This window comes from Cenococcum geophilum (genome assembly GCF_001692895.1).
Source record: "Cenococcum geophilum 1.58 unplaced genomic scaffold K441scaffold_38, whole genome shotgun sequence".
Lineage (NCBI taxonomy): Eukaryota > Fungi > Ascomycota > Dothideomycetes > Gloniales > Gloniaceae > Cenococcum > Cenococcum geophilum.
This window is the reverse complement of record NW_027137596.1, coordinates 1,508,520-1,523,533: the sequence shown is the minus strand read 5'-3', so window position 1 is coordinate 1,523,533 and position 15,014 is coordinate 1,508,520. Positions and strand designations below refer to the sequence as shown.

The 15,014-nt window shown below is 41.0% G+C and overlaps 2 protein-coding genes across 2 annotated transcripts; both read left to right on the top strand.

The window, feature by feature from the left end:
* Positions 1-2,271: 2,271 nt before the first annotated feature.
* On the top strand, positions 2,272-2,639 carry K441DRAFT_574046 (uncharacterized protein; the record flags this gene model as incomplete). Its single annotated transcript, XM_067644086.1, has 2 exons — positions 2,272-2,493; positions 2,556-2,639. Coding segments are annotated over 2 exons (306 nt in total), but the record flags the coding sequence as incomplete, so codon positions are not given.
* An 11,559-nt stretch (positions 2,640-14,198) lies between these two features.
* On the top strand, positions 14,199-14,543 carry K441DRAFT_729043 (uncharacterized protein; the record flags this gene model as incomplete). The annotated part of the gene is made up of 1 exon (XM_067654186.1): positions 14,199-14,543. A coding segment is annotated over one exon (311 nt), but the record flags the coding sequence as incomplete, so codon positions are not given.
* Positions 14,544-15,014: the final 471 nt, after the last annotated feature.

Genomic DNA, 15,014 nt, shown 5'->3' with positions numbered 1-15,014 from the left:
GTCCTTATAAGCGTTCTAGCTTTACTATTTATTATCCCTAAAAGACCTATTCCGGCTAAGTATAAACTTCTAACGTAAAACGCCAATACCGTTCTTATTATTACTCGCCCTAGATATAATAGGCGAAGGTATTTAGGCACAATGGCGTGTAGGAGTGCCTATTTTAGCACTCTAATATATTAACTTAAATCTCTTCTTTCCCCCCCTTTTTTATTTTTTATTTTTTCTTCCCCTTACTCTACCTTATGTGGTACGGGCGCTGCGCTTCTAGGTCTATGGGCATCACGTTTAGTTAAAGCAGGGCAATCCCTTATAAATGGCCTTGCGAATATACCCATTCTTAATTAATGCCTTTAAGCCCGTACCCACTAATTAGATTAATTAATCCTCTTCTCCGCAAGCGTGTAAATAATAGATAGCGGTATTTAGCGGGTAACCGAGTTCTAGGAATCCGAGCTTTAACGAAATCGGCTTCACCCCTTAAACGCGCAAAAATGACTCCGCCCCACTAGTTGTATAGGGTATAACTTATACTTAACTTTACACAACTAGTGTATAAGTAGGGGCTTAAAAGTTAATCTTAGCCAAGATTTATGCTAGCTATGCTTAGCCTGTTTTAATGCCCCTTCTAACTTATAATTTATTTACTTGCTTATAGAGATAGAGATATATTCTAATATATTGTATTAAAGGGTATAGGCCCAAGAAAAGGGTAATCATTTTAGCCTACTGTATTGCATAGTAGGTTCCCTACTATCTTAAGCAGTGGTAGATAATTACACACTTATTTCCCCCCTTAGGCCTACTATAAGCCTAAAAGGCTGCAAATCTATTTATAGGGTAGAGGGTGGGAAAGCGAAAAGCCAAAAGGCTGATTGTAATAGATATTAATGTTGCTATTTAGAGGAGGCGTAACTTCGCTTTAAATAGATATCTTTATCTATTTACTTGCTTGTAGAGATAGAGATATATTTTAATATATTATATTAGGGGGTGTAGGCCTAAGGAGAGGGTAATTATCTCAGCCTACCGTATTATATAGTAGGTTCCCTACTATCTTAAGCAGTGGTAGATAATTATATACTTATTACCCCTATAACGCGTACCGTAGCGAGTTCCCGATATTATTGAAATGGCTGTTTCATGACCGGAATCTCGACACCTCCCAACCCTCTGGCCCACGTGACCCCGCGCCGCCTTTGCTCAGGCGGCTCAGGCCTGGCTCAACTTCGGCTCAAGTCTGCTCAGGTCTGCTCACCCATCTCACCAGAAATCGTCAACTTTTAACGAGGAGCCCGAAAAGGCCCCCTTTCCCAGCCGGGGGTCCCAAATCTGTTTCCACTGTACGCTCATTCCCAGACAGTTATCCTGGTCTGCCTGTCTTCATGCGTGGGACCTTTTTCTGCCTTCAGGTTGTTTTACGCCGTCCTCTGCGTTTTGCCTAGGGCTACGTATTCTATAAATGACCGGTTCCCTCTTGTCTTCACCTCTCTTCTCGCCCATCTTCTCACCCATCTTCTTACCCATCTTCTTACGGTCTTACCTATCTTCTCACATATCTTTTCACCCATCTTCTTACACACCTTCTCACACATCTCCTCACGCATCTCCTTACATATCTCCTCACTTATATTCCCTCCCCCTTCTCTCCTCTCTCCAATCCCTCTCCCATTTCTCCAGAAAGACCTTCTTTTCTTGTCTCTACTCTAGATATCTATATCCGCATATACAGAGTTCTGTAAGCCATGAGCACTAAACAGGTAAAAGGATATTAGAGAGAACTAAATCTAGACGAGCAGATAGAGGTAGCCCTGAGGGATGGGCTCTCCGAGGATAGGTCTGGGATCGATAGCAATCCCGTTTATAGAAAACTAAATAAAAAGACTAGCTAACCACGGTACGACGCGATATGGGATTTTTGGGAAGCGTACGTTGCTAATATTATAAAGCTAAGTCCAGAATAGCAAGCACTGACACATCTTAGGTATAAAAGGAAATATCTAGGATTGGACTTACGCAATATAGAAGACATAAAGCATATTACTAAAGCTGTCGGATACTTAACCCCCGGCAGACTAGATAAAGAGACGGGAAGAGTAACTGTTAAAACGGTACGGAATAAGATGCGAAAACTTATGTTAATATAGCAGCGCAAGACCAACTTTACCATTCCTCCAAAAGTCCATAACTTAGTAGCTCCTATAAGTGTGCCTACGGGCTAGCCTACTCTAAAGTATTACTATATGATGCATTTACTAACGAGAGAGAAAGTATATTAAAGACGTGCTTAGATATACGATTCCGCTGTTAATAGAGGAAAAGGCACCCACGTTCTTAATAATAGAGAACTACGTCGACATAGAGGAGCTCTTGTGGCAGTATAACTACCATAACTACGTCTATAAAGGGTGCCGTGTGGATTTAAGTGCCCTATTGAAGATGCATTGCTATACTTCTGCAAGGTTACAGGAAATATGCAAGGCGACGTATAAGGTGAGATACCAAGTCTAAGGTGGAAATGAAACCCTAATTTTCGTGCTAACTATTACCAACAGGACCTCGTTTGTATGGTTGTATGGAAAGATGGAGAGCTAGAGATTAAGATAAGTTTTAAAAGAGAATTTACTAAAGGAATATAAGACACGCCAAAAAAGTAAGTCTAAAGTGGTTCATTCCAAGGCTCGGGTGGGTTGCTAACAGCTTATACACAGACCAAAACATCCATTGTATGAGAGGTTGAAGCCCGCGCCTCCTCTTTCTGCCAACGGCCTCTTGTTTCTACTCGCTATTATTATCTCGGCTGGCGCGTTTAGGGACTACAGTACTATTAAGGATGTCCTCGCTGCTAGACCGCCGCCGGGCAGAAAGTACCGGATCATAGATTGGGCGGATAGGATGTTGGACGATCTGGTTTTTCTGGAGATGTCTACAGATAGACCAACCGAGAAGACTAAAAACGAGACCGTGTGGGGCCACTAGTGTTTAGACTAGGCGAAAAGGGCCGGTTTTACAGGAGGGATGGGGCTCTATGCCACCCGTCGTAAAGCGCTTATTAAGGTAGACGGTAAGGGGTACTTACTTTGAATAAGTTCATGGTATAGCAGGCTAATTAGCAACAGACAGCGGCTATTTACTAGGGCAGGTTATAAAGTTCGCCGCGCATAGGAACTTAAAGTCTCTTGTCGGCCACTACTTAAATAATATAAGTAATATGGACGGTGCAGCAGTCTTCCTCGGCCTGGAGCCGCGGCGGGATCTTATAGAAGACTTCCGCTCTGCGTCCATAAGGAGAAACCCGGATCTCCAGCACTTGCTTCTAGGAAAGTGCCTAGATGAGCTAAGACAGCGCTAGGACTTTACCAATCTTGGCGAGCAGATTAACAACCTCTCCGCTTAGATTACGGCTGCTATTATAGAGAAGGGGCGCCAAGAGCTCAAGGCTTAACGGCTATGTCTATGATCAGCGTTAAAAGCTCATTAATGAAGAGTTGGCGAACTACCGCAGGACGCAACGGCGAGTATACACCACCCAATGTGAGGTAGACGACCAGGGCGAGTGGCACCGCAGTTACTTTGACCGTGTTGTCCGCCGCATGGTTCCCGAGCGCGATCACCTCGCTCGTACTTTACCGATCGCCGCCCCGCTACGGAGTCCAGAAGGTATCTCCGCCCTCTAAGACCTTATTGCGCTTCGCACAAACGATTCCCGTGTTGCGTACCAGGAAGCGTTACGGCCCATAGGAGGTTGCTATCCAGTACCGACCTACGGCCAGGAGATTGAAGAGTAAGGATAGTCCCCCCTCATTAGTGCCACTTCTGCTAATAGAACGCCTCAGCATCGTCGTGAAAGAGAGGTGGAAGCATATATACCGGTGCTCCAAAGACTACCATAAGAAGCAATCTGGCTTCGCCGAATTTTGCTTCCGGTGCAGTAGGTGGATAACCAGCGAGACAGATTAGGAAGCCTACTGCCAAGATCATATCGATAATCTTAATGTGCCTTTCCGGTACGAACTAGTTACTTTCCGCTACGCCGTTGCCTGCGCCGGATATTGCAGTGGATGTCTGAGGAAAAAATGGCTACTAGCAGCCGTACGGATGAGACAGTTCCATGATTGGACAAGCTGGCAAAGATATATCTCTAACTGCATCTCAGAGTATGTTGAGAGTCTAGATAGCAAGGACTCTATTCCATACCCGCATTTGCTATGCACTGTAGTGCTTTATTCGGAATCTAACTTATGGAACCACCTTGGAGACATATATAGCACTTACAAGCTAGATGTATGGAAGAAGCGCCAACGTTAGCAAGAAGAGGGCGATGATGAACGAGCCGAAATGTCGGGTGCCGCTAAGAAGAAGCGGCCTCGACTCTAAGGAAAGCTAGAAGATAAGGACTGTAAAGTACCGGGTGGTTAAAAATCTGCCCCCAAAAGTCGCTCTAAAGATCCTCTTGACCACTTATTTATGAATATCTCGGCAGTGGAATTTGATCCATGCCTAGCGGATAGCGTTAAGATGGCAGCAGTGTCTAGCGGTTCCTTATTACGTCGCAGCACCCCAATTGGCAGCGCCTGGGATAATCACGAGGACTGTTATAGTACGGATACTTCGCTCTCGTCTCTGTCAGACGACGTTCCCGAAGCAGTTCCTTAAACTGGAGAGGAGTGCCGTTCTCCCTAGACAACTCCATTGGAAGCTACCACTGTTGACCTCCTTAGTGATTCTGAACCTTGGAACTTTAACGCGATCACCGATGCTATCTTTTCTCCTGTTGAGTCTTAGGAGGACTGGATTCTGTCCGGCCCCGAGACTCCTCCATTATATCCGGCCAGGATCCGGGCAGTAACACTTGGCAGTAACTTTACTGCCCGAATCTCTTGCCAAGTTTCGTTCTGCCGGTGTAAAATCAGTGGCTTGGAGCTTGTTTTTAGTGTTGTAGATCTAGATTTTAGAGCCGTAGATCAATCGATCGGCGTAGAGCCGTTGCATCGCAGTAAAGCTATGTCTAAGTAATCTACATCGTAATCCTTAGCATGGTGTTACATGTGGAAATATTTAATCGTAAGGGGTTTATATTTTAATTAAATTTATAAGATTACAACTAAAAGTCCTTGCGGCGTAGTGGTATAGTATATTCTACGGTTGTATTGATTTAGAGCTAGCCTAACAAGATTTAGGGTTACTCGGTCACTAGAGGAAAGTCATAATACTTAGCATAGTATTAAATTTAGGGTGCCTCTGCTACTGTAATAGTAGAGACGCCCCAAATTTCTAACAATTAAGATTTTAGACTGCAGTAGACTAACTACTCACTAAAATATAGGGTGTCTCCGTTACTATAGTGGCTACTGCAGTAATAGAGACACCCTATATTTATAAATTTAGATTTTAATCGCAATTATATCCGTGCAAATATAGAAGCCAGAGGCAAATTAACGTGTAAAAGTAATTTGTTTAAGAGTTATAAGTTACAAAGGTAATTTAAACAAGGACTTAAGAGGGAGGGTTACCTTAGGAGAAGAGCAAGCAGATAGTAAATAAATATCCCGGGCGCTTTAACACCAAAGTACTCCAAGACACACCACCGCACGGTTATATTATTGTATTTGGTGGGTCCCACAATACTAATTTATAACTTAGACGTGCTAGAAAATACTACATTATCTATACTATTGGGAGAGGGGCTAAGGGAGGGGAGGTCGTCGAATCTACTACGGCAACTTATTTCTTTCCTATTCTTTCTTTAAAGTAATAAGATAACTATACCCATTTGGAACGCTAGAGTGCTTACCAGCTTCTAGCTTGAGTAAGTGTTTAGGAGGGATTGGTTAAATAGCTGCCTGCGTTTCCGCGATCGCGTTCTCGTTTCTTAGCTTCTTATAGGCCTTCTATTTGGCTGGCTGGGTTTTCTAGGGCGCGGCGGCGGCGGTAACAGAGGTAGAGGCATCTATTTTGGGTAAGGGTCTTGGTCTAGAGCGTAGGGAGCCATTGCCACGTATTTATATAAAGCTTGGGTGGCGATTAAGCGGTGTTGAGAATCTTGGCGGTAATGTGTACGTCCGTTTAACTGTGTAGCAGCCTGCGGGGCATGCCGGGGTAAGGGGGTATTGGTGAACATTGCATTTGTATGGCTTTTACTAGTAAAATAGGTGCCCGAGTAGTGCCTTGGCTACCCTGACCGCCTGCTAAGCCGCCGCCGATCAAAAGATTCGGGCAGTAAAGTTACTGCCAAGTGTTACTGCCCGGATCCTGGCCGCATTATATCTGTCCAGTATTCTGATGGATTTGGTTGATCCGGAGCTCCGAGATGCTCTTCCTTCTTCTATATTAAGTCTACTAACTATTGCAGACTTAGTCGAGGATGCTCACAGAAGCATACCGATAACTACGCCAGGGCACATCGAACGCTCGGTGATACAGCCGCCTTGTAACAGCTAGCCAGTTGCAATTAATGCCAAGAGAGGGATATAGGAGGCTGAAGCGTTGCTTGCCAAGTGGAAACGAGGCAAAACGACTTGGTACCTTATGAAGTGGAAAGGATTTCCGCACGAGGGCAATACATAGGAGAAGCGGAAGGACATAAGCCCAGAGCTTGTCGAAGGGTTTAAGGCGACCTATTAAGGGAACCATTCGGGCGTGCGACTGCTTAAGAAGTAAGTGCTGCGCAAAAGGGTCGAATACCTTGTTGGGTGGAAGGGTTGTCTGGAGAGCGAGAATTCTTGGGAGAAAGAAGCTACCGTAAGCCGTGAACGAATTATGGAGTTTGAGGCGAGCTGAAGAAGGAAACTATTACATTGTACAATATTATTCTTAGCTGGTAACCCGGCCCGTAATCTTATCCCCGCATCCATTTGAAAGCATATTGTGGACATCCGTCACATGATGATGATGATGATGATGAAGTTTATTCCGCCCGGAGGCACTAAGCCTAGAGGGCACTAGTACTATATTACATAACTTCGCTTCTTTTAGTCTTGCCATATTCTCGCATAAGCCCATACATATGCCTTATTTAGTACTCCCTAGTACTATTTATGCCTTATTCTACGAGATCTCGTGGGTAGTTAGTAGCAGGTACTCCTGGGGGGCCGTTCCTCCAAGTATTTAGTGTCCTATCTTCGGCGACTAAAGCGGGATCTGCTGGTAGCACGAGGGTGCGTGGGTTAGTTACAGTGTAGGGGTATAATATCGCTTAGACCACGTCCACTTATAAACGCTGGTAGTATATATAATAGGAACTATGCAATCAACTAAGCTGCTGGTAGTAGTAGTGGTAGTTGTGGTTGTAGTTGTGGTTGTAGTTATAGTTGTAGCTGTTGGAATTAGAATTGGAACGGAGACGGTTTACCCCAAAATCGTGCCATAAGGTCTTAAACTGTAAGTACTAGGCCTAGTGGTTTCTAGTAAGGTTGAACTGGTTGTAGGGGTGAGGATGATGCTAGTACTAAGGCGTATATACGTGGTTGTAGAGGTAGTAGGTAAGGCGATTATGGCGATTAAGGTAGTGGTCTGCGTTTTAGTAATAGCCAAGGTACAGGGCTTAGAAGCGGTTTCTGAGGTATCTAAGGTATCTGAGGTGTAGTAGGTATAGGCGTAGGCTTAGGTAATAGCTGAGGTATATCAGGTGTAGTAGGCGTAGGCGTAGGCGTAGGCTTAGGCTTAGACTTAGGCTTAGGCTTAGGTGTAGGCGCAGGCATAAGATAGTTATGGAAGTCGGCTTTAAGTTTTGGCCACAAGCAATCGTTGTTATGCTCTGTTATTAACTCTTCAATAGAGTAGTCTATATCATTCCAGCTACACTTCTATATACCACAGAAAGGGCATTGCGTAAAATCCTCATAGTCATCGTTAAAGATTAGATGGTAAAAACCGGCACTAGCGAGTTTTATTGGGGAGAGACGTTAATGGGGCCAGTTCGTGTATAAGCTTATACGGGAGGATATCGTTATAAAGCTAGGGGCTAGGTTTGGTGAAGGCGGAGGCGAAGGCGAAGGCGAAGGCGAAGGCGAAGGCGAAGGCGAAGGCGAAGGCGAAGGCGAAGGCGAAGGCGAAGGCGAAGGCGAAGGCGAAGGCAAGGCGAAGGCGAAGGCGAAGGCGAAGGCGAAGGCGAAGGCGAAGGCGAAGGCGAAGGCGAAGGCGAAGGCGAAGGCGAAGGCGAAGGCGATGGCGAAGGTATTGATGGAGGAGATGCAGCTGGGCATGGTGGGAGCGGCGATTTAGGGGGGGGGGTTAGAGTTGGAGTTGGTGAACGAGACGGTAGCGAAGGCTGTAAAGGAGGCTGTAATAGCGGAGAGAAAGGATTCAGGTCGTCTGTAAAAGAGGTCCGTTCCTTCTTCTTTCTCTTCCGTTCCTTCCTTTCTGTAGTCGCCCGCGTCTTTAGAGCCATCTATCGCAGAGTAGGGTCCGCCTCCGTCACATGGCGAGCATGTTAAAGGCACTAAATGTGTGATTGGCCCGGAATAATATAGAGCCGCTCCCGCAATCTAGAAAGTTCTGAAAGAGGCACTACTTTTAGGCGAGAATGTTCGCCTCCCGAGATCTGTAAATTATTGACCCGAGGTACGAGTGGTCTATACTTTTAGGTTGGGTATTCGAATTTTCAAACTCCCGCCAAGCCAGCTTTTGATTGGTTTGAAAGTTGGCTTCTAATTGGTTAGAAAAAAACTTGCGGGCGGTAGGTTATAGCAGAATCCACATAACGAATATCAAAATACTATAAACATCAAAATATCTTAGTATTGCACCTTCCTTTTTGTTGATACCTCTATTAATACCACTATATACATTATATATATGGCAGATCCTACTATAATTAAGTGCAGCAAGTCCTATATCCATAAGCCCCGCCTTAACTTTGTAAAAGACGGCCCTTTAAAGAAGCTTTTAAAGCTATACTAGTTATATTAGTTAAAGGTACGTCTTCCCTATTTATTACTTCTACTTTTACTTACCTTTCTAGGCCTCTAAATATAATTTAAATAAGCGGAGAGCTCTTATAGAGTTAGGTTTTACTACTAAGAATTGTCCTATAAGGCGCTAGCAAACTGCTCTACCTAAAAACGATACTAAGAACTCCTCCCTACCTCGCGGCTAGAATAGCTAAGATACCCCTAAAATAGCTTAACGGTAAAAGACAATTAGGGTAATATAACGGGAGCACCGCATTTTTAATCGGTGGAGTAAAGCTTACTTACCTACTCCTCCGCTATATACTATAGATAAAGCTCTATATAGTAGAAGAGGTACTTTAAATAGCCTAAATACGTCCTTACCGGAACTAGCTCCTATACCTACTCTACCACTAATACCTACTTTACCGCTAATACCTACTCTACCGCCAATACCTACTCTACCGCTAATACTACCTTCCTTACGGCAAGCTCCCTTGCGGTAAGCTCCCTTACGGCAAGCTCCCTTGCGGTAAGCTCCCTTACGGCAAGCCCCCTTACGGCAAGCTCCCTTACGGCAAGCTCCCTTACGGCAAGCTCCCTCGCGGTAAGCTCTAACTACGGCTACATCCGTTTTAGCTGTTAATTGGGAGCGAATTAAGAAGTTTAAGAGTATACTATAGGCTAAATACATAGAGATGTGCAGTTATTGCAAGAAGTAGTAGTTCTAAATAGGCCTAGCTACGGAGGGTAATAATATAGGTGTATGTAAAGCCTGCGTTAAGGACGCTAATAGCCTTAAAAATCTAACCCTTTCTCCCTTATTTAGTAAAAGCAATAGGCTTAATCCGGGGCCTGTTTTTAGCTTCCTACCTATACTTACCGCGGTGGAGGAGCTTCTAATTGCGCGTGTATACGTTTATTTATAAGTCGTGCGTATACACGGCCAGCAATACCGCTATACTGGCTACGTTTGCTGCTTTAGCTAGAATATACTAAAGATTTAGAGGCAGCTACTACGGCTACCTACTAAACTCGATATACTAGTTGTGAAGCCTATAGTAGTAGAGGGTAGCGAATACCTAAGTCGGCGGTTTACTAAGTGGTATACTATAAGGCGCTCTGCTATAGTATAATAGCTTTACTTTTTAAAGGTTAATTATTCTAATTATTATAACGTTAAAATATATAGCACCTAGCTTACTAGCTTACTTAAAAATGGCTCTATATTAGACTAGCTACCTTATATTAATAAGTTAGAGTCTAATTTTAGTGGCCCGACAGCTTACCCTGCTACTCCTATATAATATCCTTCTACTATTAATCCTCTGCCTACCGAGCTTGGTAGTAATATACTAGATAGCGAATTTAATAATAATATACTAGATACTTTAGTTCCTAATCTAGTGCCTAACCTTAATAAATTAGAGCTTTTAGGTCGCGAGGTTTAATACTAATAAGACCTATAAGTGGGCCTAGAGGTTCCTATTATGCGACAGACACCTCTCTTTAAGTGATTAGCTAGTTTTATTATGCGCGGCGCCTTTTCTACCCTATTTCCTTATAGTAAAGTAGATTTTAATATACTATAAAGCCGTACGGTTACCCTAGCTGCGTACGCTAAGTATATACTTAAGTATTAGGATAGTCGGTTTGGCCGCCACCCCTTATTTCGCTACTATGTGTTTAATTGGATTATAAAAGAGTAAGCCCTTAACGCTACCCGCTTCCTTTACGGCTAATTAAATAAAAATAGTCTATCTTTAGATAAGCTTAGTAATCTTATAAATAGTAGTAGGGGTAACTAGGTTCTAAATAAGATTGTATAGTATATACGGAAGCTTAAGGGTACTAGGCCTTACTAGAAGTAGAAGAGAAATAAGCTTATAGCTTATACTAAGAATATTAAGAGCGGGTCTTTATTCTTTATACTTAGCGCTGCTAATCTATATTAGTATAATCTACACTTTTATATGCCTTAATTTAATAAATATAAGGCTGCTAATAAGGCTTAGCGCTACCGGATTACTTTTTAGAATCTTAATAATAACCTATATATTGCTGCTTACTAACTATATCGCCGCTTTAATCTGTTTAGAAAGCACGTACTTATAGGTCTATTTAATAGCACTAACTTTTAGTCCTAATATAAGTAGTAGGTGCGAGGTAGCGGCTATATATATAGCTTCTTATAGAGTTTAATAGCCCTAAGGCTAGATCCGTTAACTAGTAAATTAAGGGCGGCTTTTACTAAGTACTAGGCTACTTTTATATCTATAATAAATCCTAATTAATCTAGGCCTCTTAATCTTTAATATCCTTCTACTCTTAGCTATAAAGAATAGCTTAATACTAGTGAGCTTCTTACTACCTACCTTAATCGATTTCAACGGCACTATAATTATACTAAATCTTACTGCTTAAGATTAAAGAAAGGCTCCGCTAGAGTAAAGGAGTGCCACTTTTACTTTCCATACTCTCTCCGCGATAAGGCCGCTATATTAAAGGATTAAAATCTATATTACTGGACGTTCTATCCGCAGCGTAATAATAAGCTTTTTAATAGCTATAATTTAGCTATAATACTAGCGTAGATAGTAAATATTAATACATCGCCCGCTATAAGTATATTAGTAATAGTTAACTATATAGGCAAATATTATAGTAAGGAAGAGAAGAAGTTAACTTCCTACTAGGAGTTACTTTAATTAGTATAGCCGCACGTCAATAATCTTTATGCCTTTAGTTTAATAGTAGCTAAGTTTATAAATAAGCTTATTACTAAACGCGATTAGTTAGCGCAGGAGGTATACTATCTACTTTTTAATATTCCCCTTTCCGAAGGCTTAAGGAATATAGTAACTTTAGACTGCCGCTAGAAGGATAATTAAAGCGCTATATATAAGCTTAAGGATAGGCAACTAAGGGCACGAACTGTCTAACTATAAGAAATATAAGCGCCGCCTAGATGGGGTAGAGGACGTTACTTTCCTTAATTTTTTACTCTATTTTAATTACTCTACTTATAAGCGTTAACTAAGAGCAAGGCCTTAAGTTATATCGTACTTTCCGCGATATAAAGGCGATCCTTCCTATTTATAGTATCCTAAGTTCTACTATATAAAGCTTATTCTTTATTATATATAGAGGGAGTATAAGGAAGTAGCTACTTATACTAATAGATTTAGGGCCCCTAATTATATGGCTTCCTATTAAGCTTACGTTGACTTTTATTAGTACCCACCTAACTACTTCTATAATTAAAAACTAAAGAAAGGTTATAAAACTGCTAATAATATTAATAAGTTTAAGGGCAATTTTGTAGACGACTTGGAGCTATACTAGTCCTTTAAGGCCCTATATATCCGCGTTTAAAATACTAACAGAGTTAAAATTAAGGATCCTAATAGGCTTAGTAATAGGGAGCTTAATTATAACTATAACTAGAGTATATATTGGGGTACATACCCGCAGCTTAATAAGAGGACTTATTAGTAGGAAGTACGGCTATAGCTATTCTGCCCAATACCGGTACACGGCTTATTCTGGAATATTTCTACCTCATTCCGGAACAGATCGTCCTTAAAGAGGAACAAATCGTGTATCGCTTTGAGCTGCTTTATTCCGGATTAATTGCTTTATTCTGGAATAGATTTAAAGCTATATGAAGCTTTTTGACGTGTTCTGCCTAATACCGGTACACGGCTTATTCCAGAATATTTCTGCCTCATTCTAGAACAGATTGTCCTCAAAGAGGAACAAATCGTGTATCGCTTTGAGCTGCTTTATTCCGGATTAATTGCTTCATCCCGGAATAGATTTAAAGCTATATAAAGCTTTTTAATAAAGCTTTTTAGTAGATTTTAGCTGTTTCTATGAGTTGATTTAGGAAGTATAGTGTAGTTAATGGTTATAAATAAGGACTAATATATAATCTTATTAATTTTGGGCGTAAAATAAGTAATAATATATCCTTAATATTATAATTAATCATCTGGTGGAGCATAATTATATAAAATCTTAATTTTTTAATAAGATTTTGTAAGGCTTTAGAGATTAAATTTAACTACCCCCCTAAACCACCACAATACTATTAGATTCCATCTAAACTAGGTTACGCTGTAATTTATAAATATATTTAAAGGCTTTTCCACGTTGTGGATATAGTCTATAGGTAGTAGAAACCAATTAGGTGGGGGGCGGTTAATCGCGTTCCCTAATACTAAAATTTGCAAATTATATAAAGCCTTAAACCTACTAAGATCTATTAAAAGCCGGGCTTTTTAATGTTCTGCTAGCTATAGACTAATTGCCTAATTAGGTTTAGTATAGTTATAATTTAGATTTCTCCTGCCTGCGCTAGCCTTGCCTGCTCTATTATCCTCCTCTCCTTTAACTTCCGCAGCCTTTATAGTAGGCTTAATTAATTACTTTCCTTATTTATTATTGCCGATTAAGGTTATATAAGGCTTTAAGGTTGTGTAGAGCTTTAAGGTTATATAGAGCTTTAAAGTTATATAGAGCTTTAAGGTTGTGTAGAGCTTTAAGGCTTTATCTTCTGCTAGGGGCGCTTTAGCTAAAAGGTTATCTAAGAACTAGCAAGTCTCCTATAGCTTATAGCTCTTAAAGGTAGTTTGCCAAAATCTTCGGTTAGTTAATTTATATAAGCTCTCCCTCTATAGCAGTAGAAAGAATACTCTATATTTCCTTTTTAATAGCTATATCGCTAATTGCTATATCCTTACTTATACCCACAGCTAATAGGTCACGCAGTTATTAGATAAGCTTTTACTATTATAAAAAGCGGTATAACTTTACCAATACTTATAGAGATTTAAGCATTATAAGTCTCTCTTGGTTTAATTAACTCGCTGCTAAAAAAGGGCTCTTTAACGATTCCGTACTAAGTGCGAATTTTATAGTAGCTACGGTTTTAAATCTTATATATATAGCCGGGTATGCGAGAGATCTTAGTGGCCTTTTAAAGCTTTCTAGGAATTAGAAAAAGGACGAAGTTGCCTATATTAAATGTAGTAATAGAATGCTACGTACTATACTTCTTCTTTATCCGTTCTTAAAAGCGAGCTAATTATTATCGAACTCTCTTATAAATATTTAATATATTATAAAGGGAGCTCGACCCTACAGAAGGCCTCTGTAGCCGTAGTTCCTTTTAGTGCTCTTCTAGCTTTTTTAATACCCGCTGCTTAAGCTCTCGCTATAGTGGAATTGCGTGTATAGGATTATTAGAGTTCTTAATTGCCCAAACTAAGTTATGCCTATAGGTAGGCTTAGTAATTCCACAGACCAGATTTGGCTCTATAGTTTTTACTATAGAGAGCGAAGAAAAAAGACAAGAAATCCTTAAGCAAAAAGAGATATCAATTGCAGGTACAGCTACTAAGGTAGTAAAATACCTCGAAGTCTCTCCTACTACGCAGTGTACGAGCTGCCAAAAATTTGGCCATATAGGAGACAGGTGCTCTACTAGGGCCTGCAGATACTGTGCGGCTGCACATTTATCTAAAGACCATTCCTGTTCTACCTGTATAACAACAGGCAAGCCTTGCCAGCATACCACCCTCTTTGCATTAATTGTAAAGAAAACACTTTGCTAATAGTAAAGACTGCGAGACTCTTAAAGCTGCTAAACTAGTACGCGAAGAAGATTCTATGGAAGAATAAAAACAGATAGGATTCTAGAAGGAGGCAACTCCTACTAGGCTCTTAAAAAGATATTAGAGAGCAAAAGGACAGAAATAAATTGCAAAAGGACAGGGACAGGGGTTAGGATTTCTTACAGTTTTTCTTACCATTTTCTCATTCCCTAGCAGTTGTAGTATCTTAGTATTTTACTAGGAAACTATAAACTCCTAATTTAGGGTTTATAAACTACTAGGACATAGCTACTAGTACATATTAAGCTGCCTAGAAAGGATTTATGTATATAGAACTATAGCGCCATAGCCTAAGGCTGCATGCGCAGTATTGTACGTAGTATAATACAATGGATAAAAAAAAAAAGGCTTAGTAATATCGTGATACTTACTAAGATCTATAGGTGGAACGCTAGCTCCGCCGGCTTCGCGATAGAGTTATACTTATAAAGCTTTAATTTAAATA